The following is a 21,470-nucleotide window of genomic DNA, read 5'->3' on the forward strand; positions in this document are numbered from 1 at the left end:
GCATGTCATGCAAACACAGCATGATCAACAGAGTGTGGAGACTCAGATCTTCAGCTGTCAAACTGATGGCTGCAATTTAACACTGCCTTAAAAGTGGTCACAAGAGGCCAGGGAACACAGAGCCTGGATGCCATGCTGATGGTGGGTGGATGAATGCATGATGGACCAATGAGAAAAAGAAGTCGCACCTCATAACTGACAGAAATATGTATCTGTTTCTATGCAGTGTAACATAATAACCAGTAAAAGGACAAGATATAAGACAAAAGTGAGTTATAGACACAAAATGAGTGATTATATTGAGCAAAACGAACTGTCTTCCTCTCATCGCATCTGTCGAATGACAAGTCAAACGAGTGTTGCAGCGCTCCATCACTCAAACGACTTCATATAAACTCAAGCAGCAGACTATCTCTACAAACACTAACTTTATATAGTATTAAACGATAAACAGAAACGACTGCGATATTTCAGGGTCCATACTGAAGGATACTTACTTGTTTGAAAGAGGAACTCGGTGGCGGACAGTGTTTGACTTCCTCGTCTGCTGTCAGTGCGAAACTAGGGCTCCGCCGCGTAAATTTACCTTCAGAAAACATTTGACAAGCGCTGTCTTTCGTGCTCTGGGACACCGAAACTTCAGACACATGACTGCCACCTACAGGACGGGCGAAACAATGTCTTTCATTTAACCCTGTAAGGCCTGACAAATGAAATAATACTAAAAAAAGTATGAACTATCAATCAGACGAGAGAAGACATGTAGTAGATTGCTGAAAACCCCGTTGTACACAAAGATTTGAAAATGTTGATAATTTAGAGGCCTTATATACTGTTTTAAATCACACTGACAGTACAGTCTCACCCTTTAAAATTATCATAGTAACCGCGAAAATACCATATTCTCCAAATAGAGTACCTCAGGGATGACGTGTTTTTGTAGGCAAAACCCGGAAGCGAGTTAGCATTTTAGGATTTCCGGTTCCATCGCCCTAAAGTCTATGGGTTTTTGCTAAATCGCCTGAAATAAGGTCTGTGGTTAACAAAGCCTCTAAATATTTTCACGTTTTGATCTATGACATAAAACACATCAGTTATAACTCGCTTGTGATTTTTTAAACCTTTATTGTGTCTTAAAAACAGCGGTTGCTAACAAGTTGCTAAAAGGGACTACTTCCTTTGGCGGGGACTTTAGACGTTATCATGACAAACAGGTCATTTGGACAGCATTTCTCATGAAAAAGTGGATAAGTATTCATACACAGCGCAGATCATAATCAGCGAGCATGTTTTTTAAATAAAGTTGTTTTTTGCTGTAGTCCGTTTATAGCCAACTGTTAGCTTTTTATATCTGACGACTTTATTTAGGCTTCAAAATGTATAAATGTTGTGTTAATTTGTAAAGATTATCTTGATAGACAAAACGTGTAAGTGTCATAACCCTTTGTTAAACACAGAGCTTATTTTTTGCAATTTTCCAAAAGTCTATGGGAAAAATGCATAGGTTTTCGATCGAGGGAACCCGTGCGCCGCTAACTTCCGGATTGGCCTACAAAAACACGTCATCCCTGAGGTACTCTATACGCTTACTACAAAAAAAAATGCAGAAATACATAGCAAAATAATAGCTTTTCACTAGAAATGCCTGAGGGAACCCCTGGTTTCATTCTATTCAGGTCGTATTTTGTACAATTTTTGTACAATTTACATCTGTTATAAATATATATATTCCAAAGCAGTTTGACTTCAGTTCAAAGACAGCAATGTCTTATTTACATACATGTTCAGTCACTGCATATGCCGGTGTTGTGCCAAATTTCGAGTCCCTGACAAATTATTACCCCCTTCATTGAAGTCGTTACCTGATTGCCTAATCCTAACCGGACCCATAATCCTAATTCCTCCCCCACACCTAGTCCTAAACCTACCAATACTAGGGGGGTAATAATTTTGCAGGGGTCAGAATTCGGCACAACACCGGTACATGAGAGATTTTTATGTTCTTAAGTATTACAGTGTATCAGTGTTCAGATAAATAGGAAAAACACACCTACACACACACAGTCATCCTGCTTGTGATTTTGAAATGATGCCCAGACTAAGAGAGCAGCTCTGGCTCCACTGAGATGAACTGACGTCTCTCCAGAGTCCACAGAATGTTTCTGATGCCATAGATAAGTGTCTCTGATGGAAAAATACGAAACAAAATGGTCATTGAAATGTGGACAAGTATTTAGTGCTTTTCACATTAGATATTGTTCCAAAAATATGAGTCTAAAATATATGGTCCAACTATTGGGTTTTTTTTTATTTTTTTTTTTAAAGAATAAAACTAAATTACTACAATCAAATAAATATAAAACCATTTAAGAGAGTAATACTATAATAAACAAATTAAAATTATTAATAAATAAATTGTGTAAACCCTACATTAGAATGCCACTGTTAGTATAAATGTCAAATATTAACTATCTTCATATTATTTATAATACAAATAAATTATTATAAAATTAAATATAAAATTGTAAATAATAATAATTAATTAATTAATTAATTAATTAATTATTAAAATAATAAATTCATTATTTAACTGTATTAACCCTACATAACTAGCCTAGGTAATAATTTTACTTAAAAATACAATATTTAAATTGCATACTGTAAAATGTACTGTATATGACTCTGTACATCAATAATGATATATTTTAATGGCTTTGCCATGTAAGAATCGATATATGCAAATTACTTTAGTGTGCTACTGTAAATATAAATGTCCATAAGCCATATTAACTGTCTATATATTATTTATTTCTAATAATTAAATTAAATAAAATATGAAGTTTATAAAAAGGCAAAATAATAAATTAATCAACTGAATTGTGTAAATCCTAAGCAATTAGCTTAGGAAATAATTTTAATTTTAAAGATTCTGACAGTAATTCATCTATATTAATACATAAGTTTAAAAAATAACCTCTCTGTAACCCGTCAGTTGACCACTGAATGCACATTTACAGCAGTAGGGGTCCGTGGCTGTGACATCTCCATAATGCCTCCATTCATTTAAATGAAACCCAGTAAAAAGACTCCTTTCCCCCCCTAACTGACGCCGAAAAGCTGTGTCAATACCCTCTTGAGCAGGCGAAATGGGAAGTGAGTCAATGCGAGCTTGTTCAAATCCAGGCCCTGCATCAAATTGGGCTGAGTGATGAGAGTTTGGGTTCAAGACCTGCGCTGGGGTCAAAGAGGACAATCAGTGTGTGTGACTCATTACAGCATGTGATCACATGTCATTAGGTTCACCACAGGTTTCAAAATATGATGAAAAAAACTTTTGATTCCAATCAAAGCATAATAATGAATCATTTTAAATATGATCTTTTTTTTTAGCTTGAGATGTCAGAACATGAATCAACCATTATATAGTCTCTAAACATTTCAGATATTTTCAGGGCAGCCAAATTAAGACATGAAGCAGACAGCAAGTATATTTTTGCACTATGAATCATCAGTTTCCATTATTCATTTGCCAGAAGCTAAATGCGAAGATAGGCCTATATTCAAAACATTAACCAAAGAACAAGAATTAATCAAAGAGATTACACAAATATTAGTTTTGGTGGTTTGTCGAGGTCTAACATTACCATTCGTGACATGATTTGAAACAGTGTATCTCTTCATTTTATGACCAGTTTAGAGGCTATTAGTGCACTTCACCTCTTACACTGTGTCCTTTATGCCAGCGTTTCTCAACATTTTTTGAGTACTGGACTCCCAACATATTTCAAACGATCCTCAAGGAACATCTAGGAGAAAATATGCTCATTATTGTAATTAATGTTGAGAGCAATCAAGTATGATTGAATTTTCAGCAAAATCGTCAATTCTGTGGCAATTTGTTTTATGTAATTACTTATAAGACATATATTTATAAAATGTACGGTCCCTCTGCAATTACATCAGGTACAACTAGGAGGCCAAGGATCCCTAATTTTATGATTTAGTAAATTATATTAGTATATTTAAAAGAACTACATGTATCACAATTAGAGCAGATATAGAGGCTCTAAACCATATTTCAGTAATTTGTGAACATTAGCAACTAAAAACTTTCCTATCCCATGATGACCCTCATCCCAAACAGAAAACTGAAGCATCAGCAGTCCTTGACAGGCCTGAAATTTGTCACCTCAAAGAAAACGCTACTGTTTTCCATTTCTTTCCACAGTTGGTCTGCAGAATAAGCAATCCAGCATGTTCACTCTGATGAATATGTGTTTCTCGCTTTCATTTTAGAGAGGCACTTGAGCAAACATGCCGATTTGCAAGCAGGGCTCCTGCTGTGAACAATAAAATACTGTGTCATGATGGTCTGAATGACATCTTTTAAAGCTTTTCAACAACATTATGCAGCACAACTGTTTTCAACATTGATAATAAGAAGAAATGTTTCTTTAGCAGCAAATCAGCATATTAGAATGATTTCTGAAGGATCATGTGACACTGAAGACTGGAGTAATGATGCTGAAAATTCAGCTTTTGAGCTACTGTAGCTCAAATTGCTCAAGAAGTTAATGCTGGTTCTGATAGAAAGGTGTCAGAATACACAGTGCATCGCAGATATTGGGGCTGCATAGCCGCAGACCAGTCAGGGTGCCCATGCTGACCCCTGTCCACCGCCGAAAGCGGCAACAGTGGGCACGTGAGCATCAGAACTGGACCACGGAGCAATGGAAGAAGGTGGCCTGGTCTGATGAATCACGTTTTCTTTTACATCTCGTGGATGGCCGGGTGCGTGTGCGTCGCTTATCTGGGGAACACATGGCACCAGGATGCACTATGGGAAGAAGGCAAGCCGGCAGTGGCAGTGTGATGCTTTGGGAAATGTTTTGCTGGGAAACCTTGTGTCCTGCAATCCATGTGGATGTTACTTTGACATGTACCACCTACCTAAGCATTGTTGCAGACCATGTACACCCTTTCATGGGAACAGTATTCCCTGGTGGCTGTGGTCTCTTTCAGCAGGATAATGCACCCTGCCACAAAGCAAAAATGGTTCAGGAATGGTTTGAGGAGCACAACAACGAGTTTGAGGTGTTGATTTGGCCTCCAAATTCCCCAGATCTCAAACCAATCGAGAATCTGTGGTGTGATCCATGGTGGCCCCACCTCGCAACTTACAAGACTTAAAGGATCTGCTGCTAACATCTTGGTGCCAGATACCACAGCACACCTTCAGGGGTTTAGTGGAGTCCATGCCTCGACGGGTCAGGGCTGTTTTGGCAGCAAAAGGGGGACCAACACAATATTAGGAAGGCGGTCATAATGTTATGCCTGATCGGTATATATATATATATATATATATATATACACATATATATATATATATATATATATATATATATATACATACATACATACACATATATATATGTGTGTATGTATGTATATATGTATATATATATATATATATATATATATATATATATATAATATATAAAATAGAATAAACTGTAGTACAATTTATAAAATAATAAAAAAAAGAATCTAGTAATCCAACTCCAAATGACACATTCAAGAGCATTTAAACCTGCAGTACAACACATATACTATTGATATTGCAATTTAGATGATGTCACCACTTTACCTGTTCATGACTGTTAACTAGCCTCCAGGGACGTGTAAAATCCTGTCCCTAATGAACTTACCCCTTCAGTAAACTACAACAGTTATTAACTAAGCATGTTATAAGGGTCAACTTTTCACCCCTAAGCCCAGACAATACCTGCAATTCACTGGCTTACAGAATATATTTTGAAATAAACCTGAATGGTCACTTGAGAGACCTCTAAGGTTGTAAGATTCGTAAAGTAGCTACACAGAGCAACAATGTGCTAGTATGAGAATCAACAAGAACAGCTTGTGTGACCAGACACAATATGTTTTCGTTTGACCCGTCCAGGGTTTTCCAGGTAATTAAATTTATATGGTTTATAGTTCACACATGTGAATATATCGCAGGCTTTGTATATGTTGCATGTGTAATGAGGTGTACCAGCTCATTGGAGGTCCCTTTTTAGAACATTATAGATGCGGCTGTAAGTACCTGTGGGTAACGTTTTCTATGGCAATTTTTAGAAGACAAATAGTTAAATCGGCCCATATAGATATTGTTGAAAAGTTGTTATTTTGTTTTTTTGGCGCACAAAAAGTATTCTCGTCACTTTATAATATTAAGATATAACCACTGAACTCACATGAACTGTTTCAAATATGTTTTAGTACCTTTATGGACCTTGAGAGTTTGAATGGCTTTGCTCTCAATAGAGGCCTCACTTAGCGGATTTCATCAACAGTATCTTAATTTGTTTTCAGAAGATGAATGAAGGTCTTACGGCTGTAGAACGACATGAGGGTGAGTAATTTATGACATTATTTTCATTTTTGGGTGAACTAACCCTTTAAGTCTGAAGAAAACATTCAAAATGTAGCCAAGCAATTTTTGCGTAACTTCTACTCTGCTCTGTTAAATGTCTGAAATGTTGGCCGAGGTACAGTTGCCTATTACATAATTACCCAGTCTTATCACACTTCCTGTGACAGTGTTCATAAAACAATATAATTTCCCATTTCCTGACCATATATAACCTAAGAATGGGTGATGGATTCCATCACATTGTTTTGCTGAATTTATACGCCATAGCGAGCAAGTTCAGCTGCAGTAGCCAAGATAATCAACTTGTTTGGGTATGTGAAGAATACAAAATGCCTATTGGGCACAGAAAGTTTCTTCCCAAATAAGGATATGAGAGTTAAAGGTGTATCTCACAGTTCAAAAACTTGCAGAAAAAGCAGCTTCTGTTGGTGAGTCAGCACTTTAAAGTTTGAACTGTGAAATTCCAGCACCATCAGATGCAGACTGATATTTGGTTGAGAGATTCTTGCAAGCTTTTCCAGTGTCCCTAAATATACCACACCAAAGGCCCGCAATAGAGCCTGTACTACACAGGAAACAGAAGCATATATTTACGTCATCATATTCTCGCTCACCTGATGATAAAGACTGATAAACTATGTACCTTTCATGATATTAACTACTCTATTTGTAAACAAATACAGGCAAGAAAGCAATGACCCTTTCTGTTTTTTGATAGAGTTAAATGAAACACTTATATATAAATATTAGTGATGTAAACTGAAATACTGGAATGAAAATTGTATGATGGTTAGGGAAAACTGGGGTTCATTTTCCATTCATTGTTGATTATGTCTGATGAAACGAACATTAAGATAACCAAAAACTGGGTAATTAATAGGTTATTTATGATGGGTTCAGCCTGTTGGGTCATTTTATTGGGTTATTTTTAATGTTTTTACCAGGTGCTAGGTAGTTTTTATGTAACTCAGCTGCTGGGTCATTTTTACAGTCAATACAAATGATGAACCCCCTCACATATCTATCTAGCACTGGGTCAATGTGACCCAATGTTGGGTAGTATGTGCCAAAACAGTTAAAACTGGAAACATTTGTCAATGGTCATTTTGTATTCTGTACTGACAGAAAATTTCCTGAGGTGAAACTTCCTAAAATTACATTGTTTTCCTATCAAATTATTACAATACAAATAGGAACACGTCTTACATGGGTGCTAGCGTCGCAGCTGTGGTCATGCTATTCGTTTCACAGGTTGAATCTTGTCTGACAGATAAGATAGCAAAAGGTACAGCTGTTTTTGATGTAGCTTTGCAAACATGAATATTAGAATAAGATTGAACTGGAACAGCCTACTGATACCAGTTTTCTTCCCAGAGATTCCCATTTAGTATCAGGTTGATTGACCAGCACTATGCCATAACCCAGCAAATGGGTTAATGTATAAAACCCAACAAGCTGGGTCAAAATAACCCAGCAAGTGTTCTGTCCAATATGTAACCAGTTTACTACTTTTTAACCCAGCATTTTTTTTTTTTTTTTTTTTTGGTGCAAATAAGAATGAAATTAAATGAAACAAAAACCCAGACACATTTAATGTCAATAAATATTTCCTAAATTTTATATCATATCTAGATATATAACTGTTATATTCTATTTTTGACAGATTTTGAACTTTTAATTTTTTTTTAAATAGAATTACTGTAAAGAGGGAAAGCACATGACATTTTTGTGAAAGCATCCCATTATGTCCCAGAATTGAAACCTGTGCCAATCAAACACGTTAGCCTATCCACCCCAGTCTCCCCTAAAGTTGTGATTTGAAAATTCAAAATGCCACTCAGGGGCACTCAATAGTCCCCACTCCCACTTTTCTGCCTCTTTCTGCCCTTTTCTGTCTCTCTCTCCCACTCACTTTGCTAAACTTCTGCTCAATTTGAATTAGATCCCTTTCTGCTCCTGACTCACACAGGGAAGGCAAGCAGTCCAAAAACACGGGAATTTAGACATTTCCCAACCAACAGATTAATGCAAGACACGAGGACATTTCAAAGAACAACTAAGACAAACAAGAAGGGACAATACTAGTTTGGTAAGTTTATATATATATATATAAAAACTATTTACAGTTGTTAATATTAATATAGCTTGAACTTTGAGTATGCATTATTTGATATGTATGCACAGCACATTTATTTGCCTATTAAGGTTAGTATTAGGTAGTTTCATTGATTACATGATTAGCAATTTCTCAAATTTTGTTATTTATTAATATTAAAGCATGTGAATTAGAATAATAAAACTCAATATTTAAATTATGGCTATATATATTTTTTTATTATATTGATACTAAATTAGTACGCTTGCCTTTTAATTTTAGACAGCATCTACATTTTCATTCATTTGGGGGAAGTAATTACATTAAGGTCTGGGTTATTTGGTGTGCAAAGCACCTTTGTCTCTTTTTGTATACAATTTCAATGCAACATGAATGTTGTGGTTTTAATTTGCTTTTTAAACATTAGATATTACTACTACTGCATGTAAAATTCTCCTGATAAGGATGGGCAAGGTGTGTCGTAGGTGAAGCTACCTTTCTAAATCGATTGCAAGTGTGAATAATAGTTGTGATCTATGACCAAATGAGTACCAAAAGATCATACTGTATGTAGTATGTTCATGTATTACTATTAACATGACATACTTTCACTGTACCATATTACAGTGCTAGACTTGCTTACCTGCCACTCTGTGTGTTGAATGTGGACAGTGTTCTGGTTCTGTCGCTCTCTTGGGGTTTTGGTGATTTAGGGCCTCCTGTGGAATACAGCAGGAGTGTTTACATTGGCTTTAACACAGGCCTGGGTCCATGAGCACAGACCACAGCAGGAACAGAACTCTGCTTATTGGCCTGTGCCTGATGGGAAGGAAACATACCACACTGGCTGAATGGAGATACTGTGGAAGTCCTCTCTCCACCTCTGCTTGACAAGACCAGAATATAACTGTAGACGTGAAGTAGCATTTTTTAAGCAGCATTTGAAAGGCACATGTGACTGGTCATTTTAACGAAGGCAGGACACAGTTGACTTTTTTAAGACTAGAGTTGGAGCTAGCCAGTAAGCAGATATACTTATAAAGAAATCATTGTAATAAAAAGCATTCATATTCATATGTCATTCATTCATTCATTCACTGTGGGATGTTATTTATCCCTCTGGAATAGAATGTAAACTTGTCTTCATGACAGAGGAGATCCTCCGTGACTAACCTCAGACAGCTGAGTTAACATATTTCCGTCTATCAAGAAGATGTTGAATGTGGCGCTTCTCACCTCACACAACCTATTTGTGTGTGTGTTGGCGTATGTGGTATGAAAAACATATTTTCAGTGCAGAATCTATTGAAAATAGAATAGGATTACATATAAAAAACAACCAAACTATACTGACTACACAGAGTTGTCTCTGAGTACTACATAAACCAATGAAAGCATGTCTGAGGTCTCATTCACTTGTATAGGAAGTGGTCTTTTGTTCTTATCCTACTGGCATAAAACAGTAAAACAGAAGTAAGGCATTCGAAGTGGGAGATAAAAAGCTGCTTCAGGGCCGTGCCAGGATGGAGGTCTCCTACAGTCACTCAGTGCATTTAAAACAGCTTGATTCAGAAAACCTGAGCAACAGCCAAGAGGGAAAAATTTAGGCAAAGTGGTGAATGATACACTGTGCTCATTATCAGATTGAACGGTAGCATTTATATATCATACAAGAAAATATTATGTTTTTTTTCCAGGCAGATTTCACAGTAACCATTGATTAAAATTCAACTTACCAAGCCCAGAACACTTCCTGTTGCACAAACAGTGAACTATTCTTCTTTAGAGAGAGACAGGGAGAAAGAGTGTACGTGTGAAAATTTAAATGGGAGAGTGAATTAATGACGTCATGTTTCCAATCTATTCCAAATTTCCACCCGGAGTACAGTAGCTCAGTCAGTCCGTGTAAAGCCTTGGAAACGGAGAAACTCCTTTTGAATTTACTTGAGTGATTTGCTCAGTTTATTGTGCCCTAGATACATGCTCAGAAAAAAAAGTGTGCAATACTTGTACCTTTAGAGGTACAACATCTTGTCACTGGGACAGTACCTTTAAAGGAAAATCTGTGCACCTTATTTACCTTTAAAGGGTTCATAGTAGTTGCCTTAAGGGGTACATAGTACTAATGTACACTTTTTTGGGTTATAAGAAACAAAGAGGTGCCTTTAAGGGTACTTCCCTAGTGACAAGATGTTGAACCCCTAAAGCAGGGGTAGGCAAGTTCGGTCCTAGAGAGCCGCTGTCCTGCAGAGTTTAATCAAACACACCTGAACAAGCTAATCAAGCTCTTCACGGATTACTAAGGTTAAAGGTAGGTGAGGGTTTTTTTCAGGGTTGGAGCCAAACTCTGCAGGACAGCAGCTTTCTAGGACCGAACTTGCCTACCCCTGCCCTAAAGGTACTGTACAAGTTTTGCAGAGTATATCTTGTTCTGGCTGTTGAGGCCTTAGTTCAATGCATCACTGTTGAATATTGGTCAAATATGCATGGTGCCATATAAATTAATGTAAAACAACAACTCTTTTTCTATATTTTTTAAAGGTGAATCATGTCTTTGATTTGGCTTCTGCTGTATGCATGCATCCATGCCATTTATGGCATGATATTTTTCGGAGACATGGCTGGTAGGTGAACGTTTGGTACTTTTTGGATGGTTAAGTTTATTTCTTTTAAGTGAATGAGAATTTCAAAAAGTTGTGTTGTACAGATCAGGACAGCACCCTCAGTGTGAGCATCCCTGTGGAACAGCCATTGCGCCCCCTACTTGGGGGGAGCATGGTCATACCCTGCTACTTTCAGGACAACACTGTCCAGGACCCTGGTGCCCCAACCATCACCCCACTGTCCCACCGTATTAAGTGGAGCTACATCTACAAGGGCAAAATATCCCTTATTCTGGTTGCCAGTGATGGCATGGTGCAGGTTGAGAGAGACTACTTGGACCGGGTTCATATGGTAAACTACCCCATGGTGCCAACTGATGCTACAATTGAGATCTCAGAACTCCGCTCCCGTGACTCTGGCTCCTACCGGTGTGAGGTCATGCAGGGCATTGAAGATAACTATGATTCGGTGGAAATGCAAGTTCAAGGTAATGCTCTTTCAAACTTTTCAGGCAAAATAAAGGACATCAAATATATCAGTAACAGAAAGTGAGCATTAAATAAATGGGTCAAATTTTTACAGGTATTGTGTTTCACTATCGAGCAATTTCTACCCGATATACATTGACATTTGAGATGGCAAAAGCAGCCTGCATCCAGAACAGTGCTGTTATTGCAACTCCCGCACAGTTGCAAGCTGCCTACGATGATGGATACCATCAATGTGATGCCGGCTGGCTTTCAGATCAAACTGTGAGGTAATGTGAAACGGTCAATATAAATAAAAACCACAAGCAGTCAATACACAATCAATACAATGGAACTACAAAAAAAATCTCATACATTTTCATAACTTGCAAATTTGTAATAAATAATAATATTACAATATTTTACCTTCTAAAAAACACTGAAATGACACAAGCAATACTAAACTGATAACTATAATGTGATTCTATTCAATTCTCCATAGATATCCTATTCATGAGCCAAGGGAGCCTTGCTATGGAGACAAAGAAAATTTCCCAGGGGTACGAACATATGGAGTCCGAGACATCAATGAGACCTATGATGTGTACTGTTTTGCAGAAAAAATGTCAGGTACCTCAGGCAGTGTTTCCAAACTGAAATGTATCTAGTTGGTGAGTTTTTGCTATGTTTTTACTTTATGGATTCTCCTCGTCACCCAGGCAGAGTTTTCTACTCCATGTCTGTGGAGAAGTTCACCTTTGCAGAGGCTGAAGACCAGTGTGCAAAGTTGGGAGCCCAATTGGCCACCACGGGGCAACTGTACCTGGCATGGAAGACTGGCATGGATGTGTGCAACGCTGGCTGGCTAGCAGACAGGAGTGTGCGGTACCCCATTAACATAGCTCGACCCCAGTGTGGTGGGGGGCTTTTGGGAGTGCGAACGGTTTATCTGTTTCCAAATCAGACTGGATATCCATACCCAACCTCCCGCTATGATGCAATCTGTTATGAAGGTAAGAACAGAGAATGTATTTCATATCATTTACACATTCCAGACCAATCATATCATAAAATCAATAAAGAAATAGAAACTCAAAAATGGGGGGGGGGGGAATTATTTACTCACCATTGTGTTATTCCAAAGTTTGTACCTATTTTTACATGCAGTTGCAAAGAATAGGCAAAGATAGAGCATCCAAGCAGATCCATGTCCTGATATGACTCAAAAGACTGTCAATTCTCACAAACATTGTAAATTATTTTTCAGAAGAAGCGGAAAAGGTTTTAACAATGACCTCACCATTTCCTGAAATATACACTACCGACGATTCCATGTTCAGTGTGGCTACAGCCACCTCAAGCCCATCAGACTATACTGAAGACGTGACCACAGTAGGGGAGGTCCGTGGGCAACTGGTTACAGATGAGCCTCTTAACATCACAAGCATAGAAAGCCTCCTAATACTACCTAACAAAACTGAGGTTGAGGAGGAAGTCATCGACGTGGCCGTGGCTCTGCCTAATCTAGGATACGAGATTCCCAAGGACAATGTCACTGCTGGTAAGTAAATTAAACTGGCTCAAATCTGTGAGATAGCCACATAATGTTAACACTCTAAATGCCAATGCATCCCACACACCACTGAAGGAACTTATACTGACATAATAATTGTGCCAAATGTAATAATTGAGCCAAAACAAGGATTTGCAAAGAGATGCAGGCACAAAATTGCAGGTGCCTCGACTGATTTCCTAAGCATATTTTAATACCATAAACAGTGCAGTATTGCAACTCCTTGAATGGTTCCCTATCAAATATGGCCAAATCTTTCCTCACCCTAGAAACAAAGGGAGTAGTATTCCACTATCGCGCTGCCTCGAGGCGCTATGCTTACACCTTTAAGGAAGCACCTTTTATCTTGGAGATTCTTATTTATTTTTCAGCAAATCTGTCTATACTCCTTGATGAGGATACGTTGAATGCTACAAGGACGGAGAAGGATCTTAACATGACGGACATAACAGAGCTGCTGAGACCTGGTATCAAATATATTTGATTTCTCCGCTTCCTACTGCTAATCTATTCTGCATTATTGTCATATTTAGGCATGCTTACTTTCAGTAATGTGTGTTGCAGTTCATCCAATTGTCCCTCCCTTGATTGTGGACCTGTCTGGATCTGGATCAGGATCTGGATCAGGCTCAGCATCAGGCGATCCTGATTCCATTTCTGGATACATGTCAGGGAGTGGCATACCCAGTGGGAGCATATCAGGTTCTGGCCAAAGTGGTGATGGATCAGGTCATCTTGTGAGACTCCAAGAAGGTGCTGATACACTGATGTGGCAGACTTCTGCCTCAGGCAGCACTTTGGAGGCTAAAGAAGGTAGTGGCAGTGGTAGTGGTGTTATCATAACTTCAGGAATAGGATCAGGGGACCAAGGATCTGGAGAGGAGTCTGGACTCTTCCAAGAACAAAGTGGAGCTAGTGGCCTTCCATCGGGACTCGGCAGTGGAATTAGCGGTTCAGGAACAAGTGGATTCTTCAGCGGTGGGGAATCGAGTGGGTCAGGCTTCTTCGAGGTTTCATTTATAGACTCAGAAATGATTGATCTGACTGCAAGACCTTCTGGAGAACAGGAATTGTCTGGTATTACCCCATTTGGCTTGACTGATGTTAGTGGTTCTGGCTCTGCCATTGACTTTGGATCTGCTTCTGGCTTTGGATCTGCGTCTGGCTTTGGATCTGCTTCTGGCTTTGGATCTGCTTCTGGCTTTGGATCTGCGTCTGGCTTTGGATCTGCGTCTGGCTTTGGATCTGCTTCTGGCTTTGGATCTGCTGCTGGCTTTGGATCTGCTGCTGGCTTTGGATCTGCTTCTGGCTTTGGATCTGCTTCTGGCTTTGGATCTGCTGCTGGCTTTGGATCTGCTTCTGGCTTTGGATCTGCTTCTGGCTTTGGATCTGCCTCTGGCTTTGGATCTGCCTCTGGCTCCGAAACATCAAGTTTCATCCCTTCAGGTCATCCCTCAGGAGAGGTGTCTGTTCACAATCAGAAACACGATGAAGAAATTGTAATTCTAACAGACAATGAGGCCACTGAGTTGACATTTAGGTCTACCTTTGGACCTGAAGAGGGTCGTGGATCAGTGGAAATCAGTGGAGAGGGCAGTAGTCAAGAACATTATGCTGAGGACATATCTCTTTCCAATAGTACTTTATATGAAGATTACTGGAATGCCAATGAAACAGATGATCCCCTACCAGAAAGAGGTGAGCAAATTAATGTCACCACACAAGTGTTCGATGTGTCTGATCAGTCACCTCCGAACGCCACACCACCCACCACTTCTGTACTCACCACTTCACCTTCAGCTTCACTACAAATGCCAAAAGCTATGGAGGAACCATCTGTTATTGATGGTAATAACTGAACAAAACTATCATTTTGTTGTTATTCATCTAGTGTACAACAACCTTCATATTAACATTTGGAAATTAAAGGTAAATATATCTATCTTTGGCAGCTTCTGCTAACCCCTGTGATCCAAACCCCTGTGGTCAAGGTTTATGCTCTCTACAAGATGGCTTTGCAGTATGTCAGTGTCATTCAGGATTTAGTGGGGAAAACTGCTCAACACGTAAGTAAAAAGTCATAGAGCATATTAAAAATAACTGACCACAAACAAACATACCATCATGCTATGTACTTTATCTACTGTGACCAAAGCAAAGTTTTAACCACCTTTGTCTTGCTGACTTTTTACTTCCTACACAACTTTCATGAAATTCTAAATCATAAGGGGTGTATGTTAATGATGAATTACTAGGGTATTCGAAAGGAACACTTTTTGCCTAGTGAAGTACACAGATATAACCCTGCTCAGTGTATAGGGAGCAGTGAAAACTGCACAGGGAACCTGTGAATTGAAGCGCAGCCTGTCAGTCTGGCATAACTAGCCATTCCTTAAAGAACACATAATAAAAACTATATCAAATTCATTGCCTCTTTTGTGTTGTCAGCGATACAGGGATGTGCTGAGGGGTGGACTGAGTTTATGGGCAGCTGTTACATTCATTTTGATGAGCGAGAGACCTGGACCAATGCTGAGCAGCACTGTCGAGAGCTAAACTCTCACCTGGTTAGCATATCCTCCCAACAAGAACAAGAGTTTGTAAGAAGTGAGTTGAATTTGATTTCTTATAAAAGATATGTACCTTTTTGATCTAAATGAAAGCACTTATACATTTCTAAACCACCTAGATCAAGCTCACGACTATCAATGGATCGGACTAAATGACAGGAATGTGAAAAATCAGTTTCGCTGGACAGATGGAAGTCCTTTGGTGAGATTTTTTTCAGAACTGAGTGTCTTTGATCTGAGGCATCTGCAATATGTCATTGTTTCAACCAGTGCTACTTTCTCTGCAGGAATATGAAAACTGGAGACCCAACCAGCCAGATAATTACTTCAACACAAAAGAAGACTGTGTTGTAATGATATGGCATGAGGATGGCCAGTGGAATGATGTACCCTGCAACTATCATCTTCCTTTTACTTGCAAGAGTGGACCTGGTAAGAAGAGGTGATAGACATTAACTTCAGCACCAAGTCAGTCCCACCTAATTAGCTTTGAGAGCTCATTAAATAGCTACATCACAATAGCTATTTAATGACATTACAGTCATTATGTTAATTACCAATGGATATTGTGAATGCAAAGGAACTACTATTCCTTGTTTTAATACAAAGAGAAAAGTATTTTGCGATTTTATTTTACTCTTTTTTTCTGTAGTCACATGCTCATCACCTCCTGAAGTGAAGAATGCCAGGATGTTAGGCAACAGCAAAGATCGCTACCCTGTTAACTCCATCGTTCGATACCAGTGTGACAGTGGATTCATACAGCGCCACCTTTCTGTAGTACGCTGCTTACCTGATGGTCAGTGGGAGGAGCCTCAAGTCGAATGCATAGGAGGTAAGTATATGCCACACACACTTGAGGACAAAGTTAAGGTTAGTATGTTATGTTTTGTGGAGTAAAGTTCCAACTCAAAAGTCAACAAACATATTTGTGTCCATGTTATTACCTACCTCAACAGGCAAAACAATCAACAGGCTACGGAAAAGATCCCTCAAGACACATCCCAAGGCAGTCAATAGTCGGACGTGGAGGAAGGTCCTCTAAACAGGACAAAAAACACACACTTTAAAACATCCAGAGGACTGTTATTAATAAAGATCATCTGTACAGAAGCCTTATTTACTCAAAAGAAAATCTCAATGACAAGGGAACAACCTTATGTAGTGACAAACTTTATTTAGCCTGTCTGGCTGATTGGTTTACAAGTTCTATTTAGAGCTCTGTTTTGGAGAGAAGAAAGAAAGATATCTGGGTTTATTTAAATTTATTTGGCATTTCCAGATTGTATTTCTCCTACTTTTTACCCTAACCCATAAATACTGGGTCACAAGAGATAATCTAATCTATAAAAAACAGACTAAATTGCACAGAGTGCCATTTAGATAACCTAAAAAAGCACAAAAAAGAGAGCAAAGAACAGGAGTTTACTTTAGTTAGTTAGTGCATTTTCCTCCAGGCCACAAGGTGACACTAATGCTTACTTGTGTGAACATTTTCCCGCTAAGATCTGTGGCTATGTATATGAAATAGTGGCTGCATCCAAAATCGCATACTTCCCTACTATATAGTAGGTGAAAAAAATATGTGACAAAAGAAGTATGTCCGAATTCACAGTACTCATAAAAGAGTAGGCAAAAAGTACCCGGATGACCTACTACTTCCGGCGAGATCCAAAAGTGTTCATACGATGGACACTTTACCATCCCATGAGGCCACGGGAGAGGATTTGTGAATGGCAGTGAAGAGACATAACTGACGATTTCTGACGCAGCCACTAGCTTACTACTTTCCGAATATGGCACAGTATACTGTATACTGCCTACAATTAAAAAAAAAAAAAAGTGTAATAGTAGGCATTGCATCGTTACATCACCTATTACTTTGCATACGAGTAGCATCAATAAAATGTGCATACTGTTCACAGTATACATACTAAATACTGCACCAATAGTACAAGTACTATAGCAGTATGCAATTCTGACCACAACCTCTAGAACTGTCAAATGCCGCCCCCCAATTTGCATACTCCTAGTATGTACTTCACCAGTGATTTGAAAATGCACATTTTGAATATGTAGAGAAACACTAACAGTATTTGGATATTTTTTTTATTGTATTGTTGCATACTGTTTGCATTTGAATGTAAGTATTAGGATGAAGGTACACAATACCTTAGCTTAATGTTTAGGTTCATACATTTCCATGTGGCAACATTGGCCTTGCATTCCTTGTTAGTTTTTCTACAATTTAAAAAGAGGACACAAGGGGTTGTGAGCAATATTAGCCCAAAAAGAATGCACAGATGCACTTCAGAAATCTGCCAGAAATAGTGTACCATCCAGGCACCTTTGGCATACTATTTTCAACATACTATGATTTGAGATGCAAAAAAATCTTATCTGGCATACTACTTAGGGTAGATAGTGTGCAGATTGGGACAAAGTCCAAAAACATCAGTGTATTAAGTAGCACAAAGGTAATATTGTCTGGATAATACTTCGGAACAAGACAAAAGGCTTGAATGGCCACAGCTGGAAACAATTACATTTAAATACATTAGTATTTCAAATTCTTTAATTAAGATGTGTCTTTTTTATTTGATTTGTTGTTTGTTGTAGTTTAAATGTCTAGTTGTACCTCTGTGAAACTGTGAAAGATAAATTCCCCAGCTTGATTCTAGGTCAGCTTGCATAGTATACAAATGTTTACTCAGACTAGAAAGATCATATCCTGTCTACATTAGCTGTAATGATAAAATTATATTAGTGACTTTTCTGTCACAGGAAGTGAATGGTTGCTTATGGCACTTATTCCTTGTTGTGCAATGCATTCACTTTTCCTTAATTTATTAATTCACAAGTTCACATGATTCGTCTTGGCATTCATAACATACTTGAGCTCTAATATAAATTCAATTTTGTAGATATCGAACAATCTAACGTATGAGACAAGCATCCATATTCAAATGAGAACAATATGGCGTCAGAAAACAAGACAAGAATTTTGAAATGGCCTAAACATTAAAGTATATATTATTAATCCAAGACACAAAGTGCCCCACAACGTTTGATTGACAGAGTCAATCGTTTCCAATACAGCGAGTGAAGACACCGGAATTACTCTCTGTTCCCAGCAATATCCATCTCTCATTTTGCACTCTGTCACTGTCATCTCAATGCTGAGCTCATATCTGTCCTAGTACACCTGAAATAAACTGACTAAATGTGTGTGAAAACTGTTTTTCTTTTAATACCAGAGAATGGTTACCAACCATTGCATCACAAAAAAATGAACTGTAAAAATAATGGCTGTTTTCAACAGCTTTTCCAAACACTGCCATTGGTCAGCCAAACAGATAATCCCACCCCAAATTCCTGCAATTGGTTAAGCCAATGTTGCTGATATGTCTATGGTTGGGCTGATCAAGATGTTCAAATAAAGAGAGGCAGACTGTGTTCAGACTTTTCTGGGAAATAAACCTACCAATGGCTTACTTAAAGTTTTTTATAGGTTTTCTGCATATTATACTGGGATGGAAAATAATTTTAACATAAAAACCTACTAACATTTAAGTGGTTGTATGGTGAGTATGTGTAAGAAAAAAAGAAATGTTGAGAGAAACTTGCTGGGTTCTGACTATTTTCACTAGTTAGAACTTGGCCTCTATTTATTCAATATAAACAGTCATTTTATCCCAAATTACCATAGGGATTTTTCTAATGTCTGATCTTTACTCTATACAGGGTTCCTACACCCTGAACAATGCCTTTCCATAACTTTTCAATGACAATTGCAATCATTCATGATTACTAGATAATGATTCTTTAGAGACTGAAGAAACAGACAATATTACAAAGGGTTAGTTCACCCAAAAATGAAAATAATGTCATTTATTACTCACCCTCATGTCGTTCTACAGCCGTAACAAATTGTTGATGAAATCCGATGGCTCAGTGAGGCCTCTATTGAGAGCAATGCCATTCAAACTCTCAAGAACCATAAAGGTACTAAAACATATTTGAAACAGTTCATGTGAGTTCAGTGGTTCTATCTTAATATTATAGACCTTATGTAGCTCCGCCCCTTTTCAACGCTGCGCTCGTTGTCTTTTGACCTCCGGTTTGTATTTCCACAGCGATCTTACGTATTTATGAATGAACTGCTCATTTTAAAATCTTCCCGGTCTACAGACATTTGTTAAGACATCTGCTTTAACCATAACAATGCTCATGATAACTTTCATTAACTCTACAACAGGTAAATCCACTTCACCAGCTAATTATTCTTCAACAGCGATGCCATAGAAATATACAGAGGCTACCACGAAAACGGAAGTTCAAAGACAATATTCTAAAGTCGCTTGTTTCTCTGGTAAATAAGGTCTATAAAGCGTCAAGAATGTTTTTTGTCCGCCAAAAAAACAAAATAACGACTTTTCAACAATATCTATATGGGCCGATTTCAAAACACTGCTTCAGAGTTTTGCGAATCGAATCAGTGAATCGGAGCGCCAAAGTCACGTGATTTCAGCAGTTTAGCCGTTTGATAGGAGATCCGAATCACTAATTCGAAACAAAAGATTCATAAAGCAGAATCAGAAGCTTCATGAAGCATTGTTTTGAAATCGGCCCATATAGATATTGTTGAAAAGTAGTTATTTTTTTTTTTTTTTTTTGACGCACAAAAAGTATTCTTGTCACTTTATAATATTAAGATAGAACCAGTGAGCTCACATGAATTGTTTCAAATATGTTTTTAGTAACTTTATAGACCTTGAGAGTTTGCTTTGCTCTCAATGCAGGCCTCACTGAGCCATCGGATTTCATCAACAATATCTTAATTTGTGTTCGGAAGATGAACAAAAGGTCTGTATGACATGAGGGTGAGTAATAAATGACATTATTTTCATTTTTGGGTGAATTAACCCTTTAATACAAATATCGGACATTTTTTTTTTTTTTTGACATTTTGTTATATTTCCAGATTAGCTGTGGGAACCCTTAATTCTGTACATAGTGGCAACAAATAGCATTTGGACAAGTACATGTAAAAAAAAAAAAAAAAAAAGTCTAAATTGCATTGCTTTAGATAGAAAATATAAAGTCAAATGGCACCTGTAACAAATGACGCTAGACTTTTCCCTCAGAACCTCACTTTTCAGAGCCATTGTTATAATTGCATTTAAACAAATGGTGTTAAGGTAGAAAAGAAAGTGCCCAAATACTGTCTCAATTTTGAATATTGTTTATCTTTTGACAAAATTATTTTGTGATATATTGTATTTCTTACTTTAAAATAAAACATATTGAGAGAGGGTATTAAAAAACAAAACAAAAAAAAAAAAACTACAAGTTCATGTGGGCATACCCAACTTACCCAACAACCAGGACCTCAATTATACGGCAAACAACACTGTGCCTACTTCATGACATTTTCTCAAGGGAAAAGAAAACCCTAAAGCTGATGAATATACCTCTCTTACCTAACACTGTGCATCTTTATGTGCTGTTAGCAGAGTGAAAAAGCGAGACTGGGGAACACTGTTGGCTTTTCATGTGCTCCACTCCACTCCTCCCCCGCCTTCCGTCTATGTTTGGGAAGCAGGTGTAAATAGGGCACATCTTTGACGCCAAAGGATCATAAAATCCTGTGGAAAGGGTGGGATAATCATACCCCCTCCGATATTTGGCTTAATGTTAAACAGTAACACCGTTATGAAGGATG

The 21,470-nt window shown here is 37.9% G+C and overlaps 2 protein-coding genes across 12 annotated transcripts in view; one reads left to right on the top strand and one right to left on the bottom strand.

Moving 5' to 3' along the window:
* Positions 1–658, bottom strand: part of ppip5k1b (diphosphoinositol pentakisphosphate kinase 1b) — a 38,322-nt gene extending 37,664 nt beyond the window's left edge. For all 10 annotated transcript variants that reach the window (XM_051883165.1, XM_051883164.1, XM_051883160.1 and 7 more), the window contains exon 1: positions 498–658. The gene's annotated coding sequence lies outside the window, so the exon portion shown is untranslated. The remainder of the gene's footprint in view (positions 1–497) is intronic.
* Positions 659–8,321: 7,663 nt separating this feature from the next.
* acanb (aggrecan b) lies at positions 8,322–18,981 on the top strand. 2 transcript variants are annotated; one of them, XM_051883169.1, is made up of 15 exons: positions 8,322–8,525; positions 11,073–11,155; positions 11,239–11,622; positions 11,718–11,892; positions 12,105–12,232; positions 12,322–12,615; positions 12,873–13,163; positions 13,547–13,642; positions 13,740–15,023; positions 15,128–15,241; positions 15,624–15,782; positions 15,865–15,947; positions 16,033–16,177; positions 16,398–16,580; positions 16,705–18,981. In XM_051883169.1, the coding sequence occupies exons 2-15, from the start codon at positions 11,080–11,082 to the stop codon at positions 16,788–16,790; spliced, it is 3,498 nt and encodes a 1,165-aa protein (XP_051739129.1). In that variant the 5' UTR covers positions 8,322–8,525; positions 11,073–11,079; the 3' UTR covers positions 16,791–18,981. The 2 variants fall into 2 exon arrangements, with proteins under 2 accessions (XP_051739129.1, XP_051739128.1); XM_051883168.1 differs by having other exon boundaries at positions 8,328–8,525; positions 12,870–13,163.
* Positions 18,982–21,470: the final 2,489 nt, after the last annotated feature.

The sequence above is a fragment of the Ctenopharyngodon idella genome, chromosome 24 (assembly GCF_019924925.1).
Source record: "Ctenopharyngodon idella isolate HZGC_01 chromosome 24, HZGC01, whole genome shotgun sequence".
In the NCBI taxonomy this organism is placed as follows: domain Eukaryota; kingdom Metazoa; phylum Chordata; class Actinopteri; order Cypriniformes; family Xenocyprididae; genus Ctenopharyngodon; species Ctenopharyngodon idella.

Excerpts from the sequence above, each read along its gene's own strand:
- acanb (XM_051883168.1), top strand. The coding sequence starts at position 11,080 with ATGTCTTTGATTTGGCTTCTGCTGTATGCATGCATCCATGCCATTTAT. Across the intron at positions 11,156-11,238 it reads ATTTTTCGGAGACATGGCTG|ATCAGGACAGCACCCTCAGT; the intron begins GTAGGTGAACGT and ends TGTGTTGTACAG. Across the intron at positions 15,783-15,864 it reads AGAACAAGAGTTTGTAAGAA|ATCAAGCTCACGACTATCAA; the intron begins GTGAGTTGAATT and ends TAAACCACCTAG.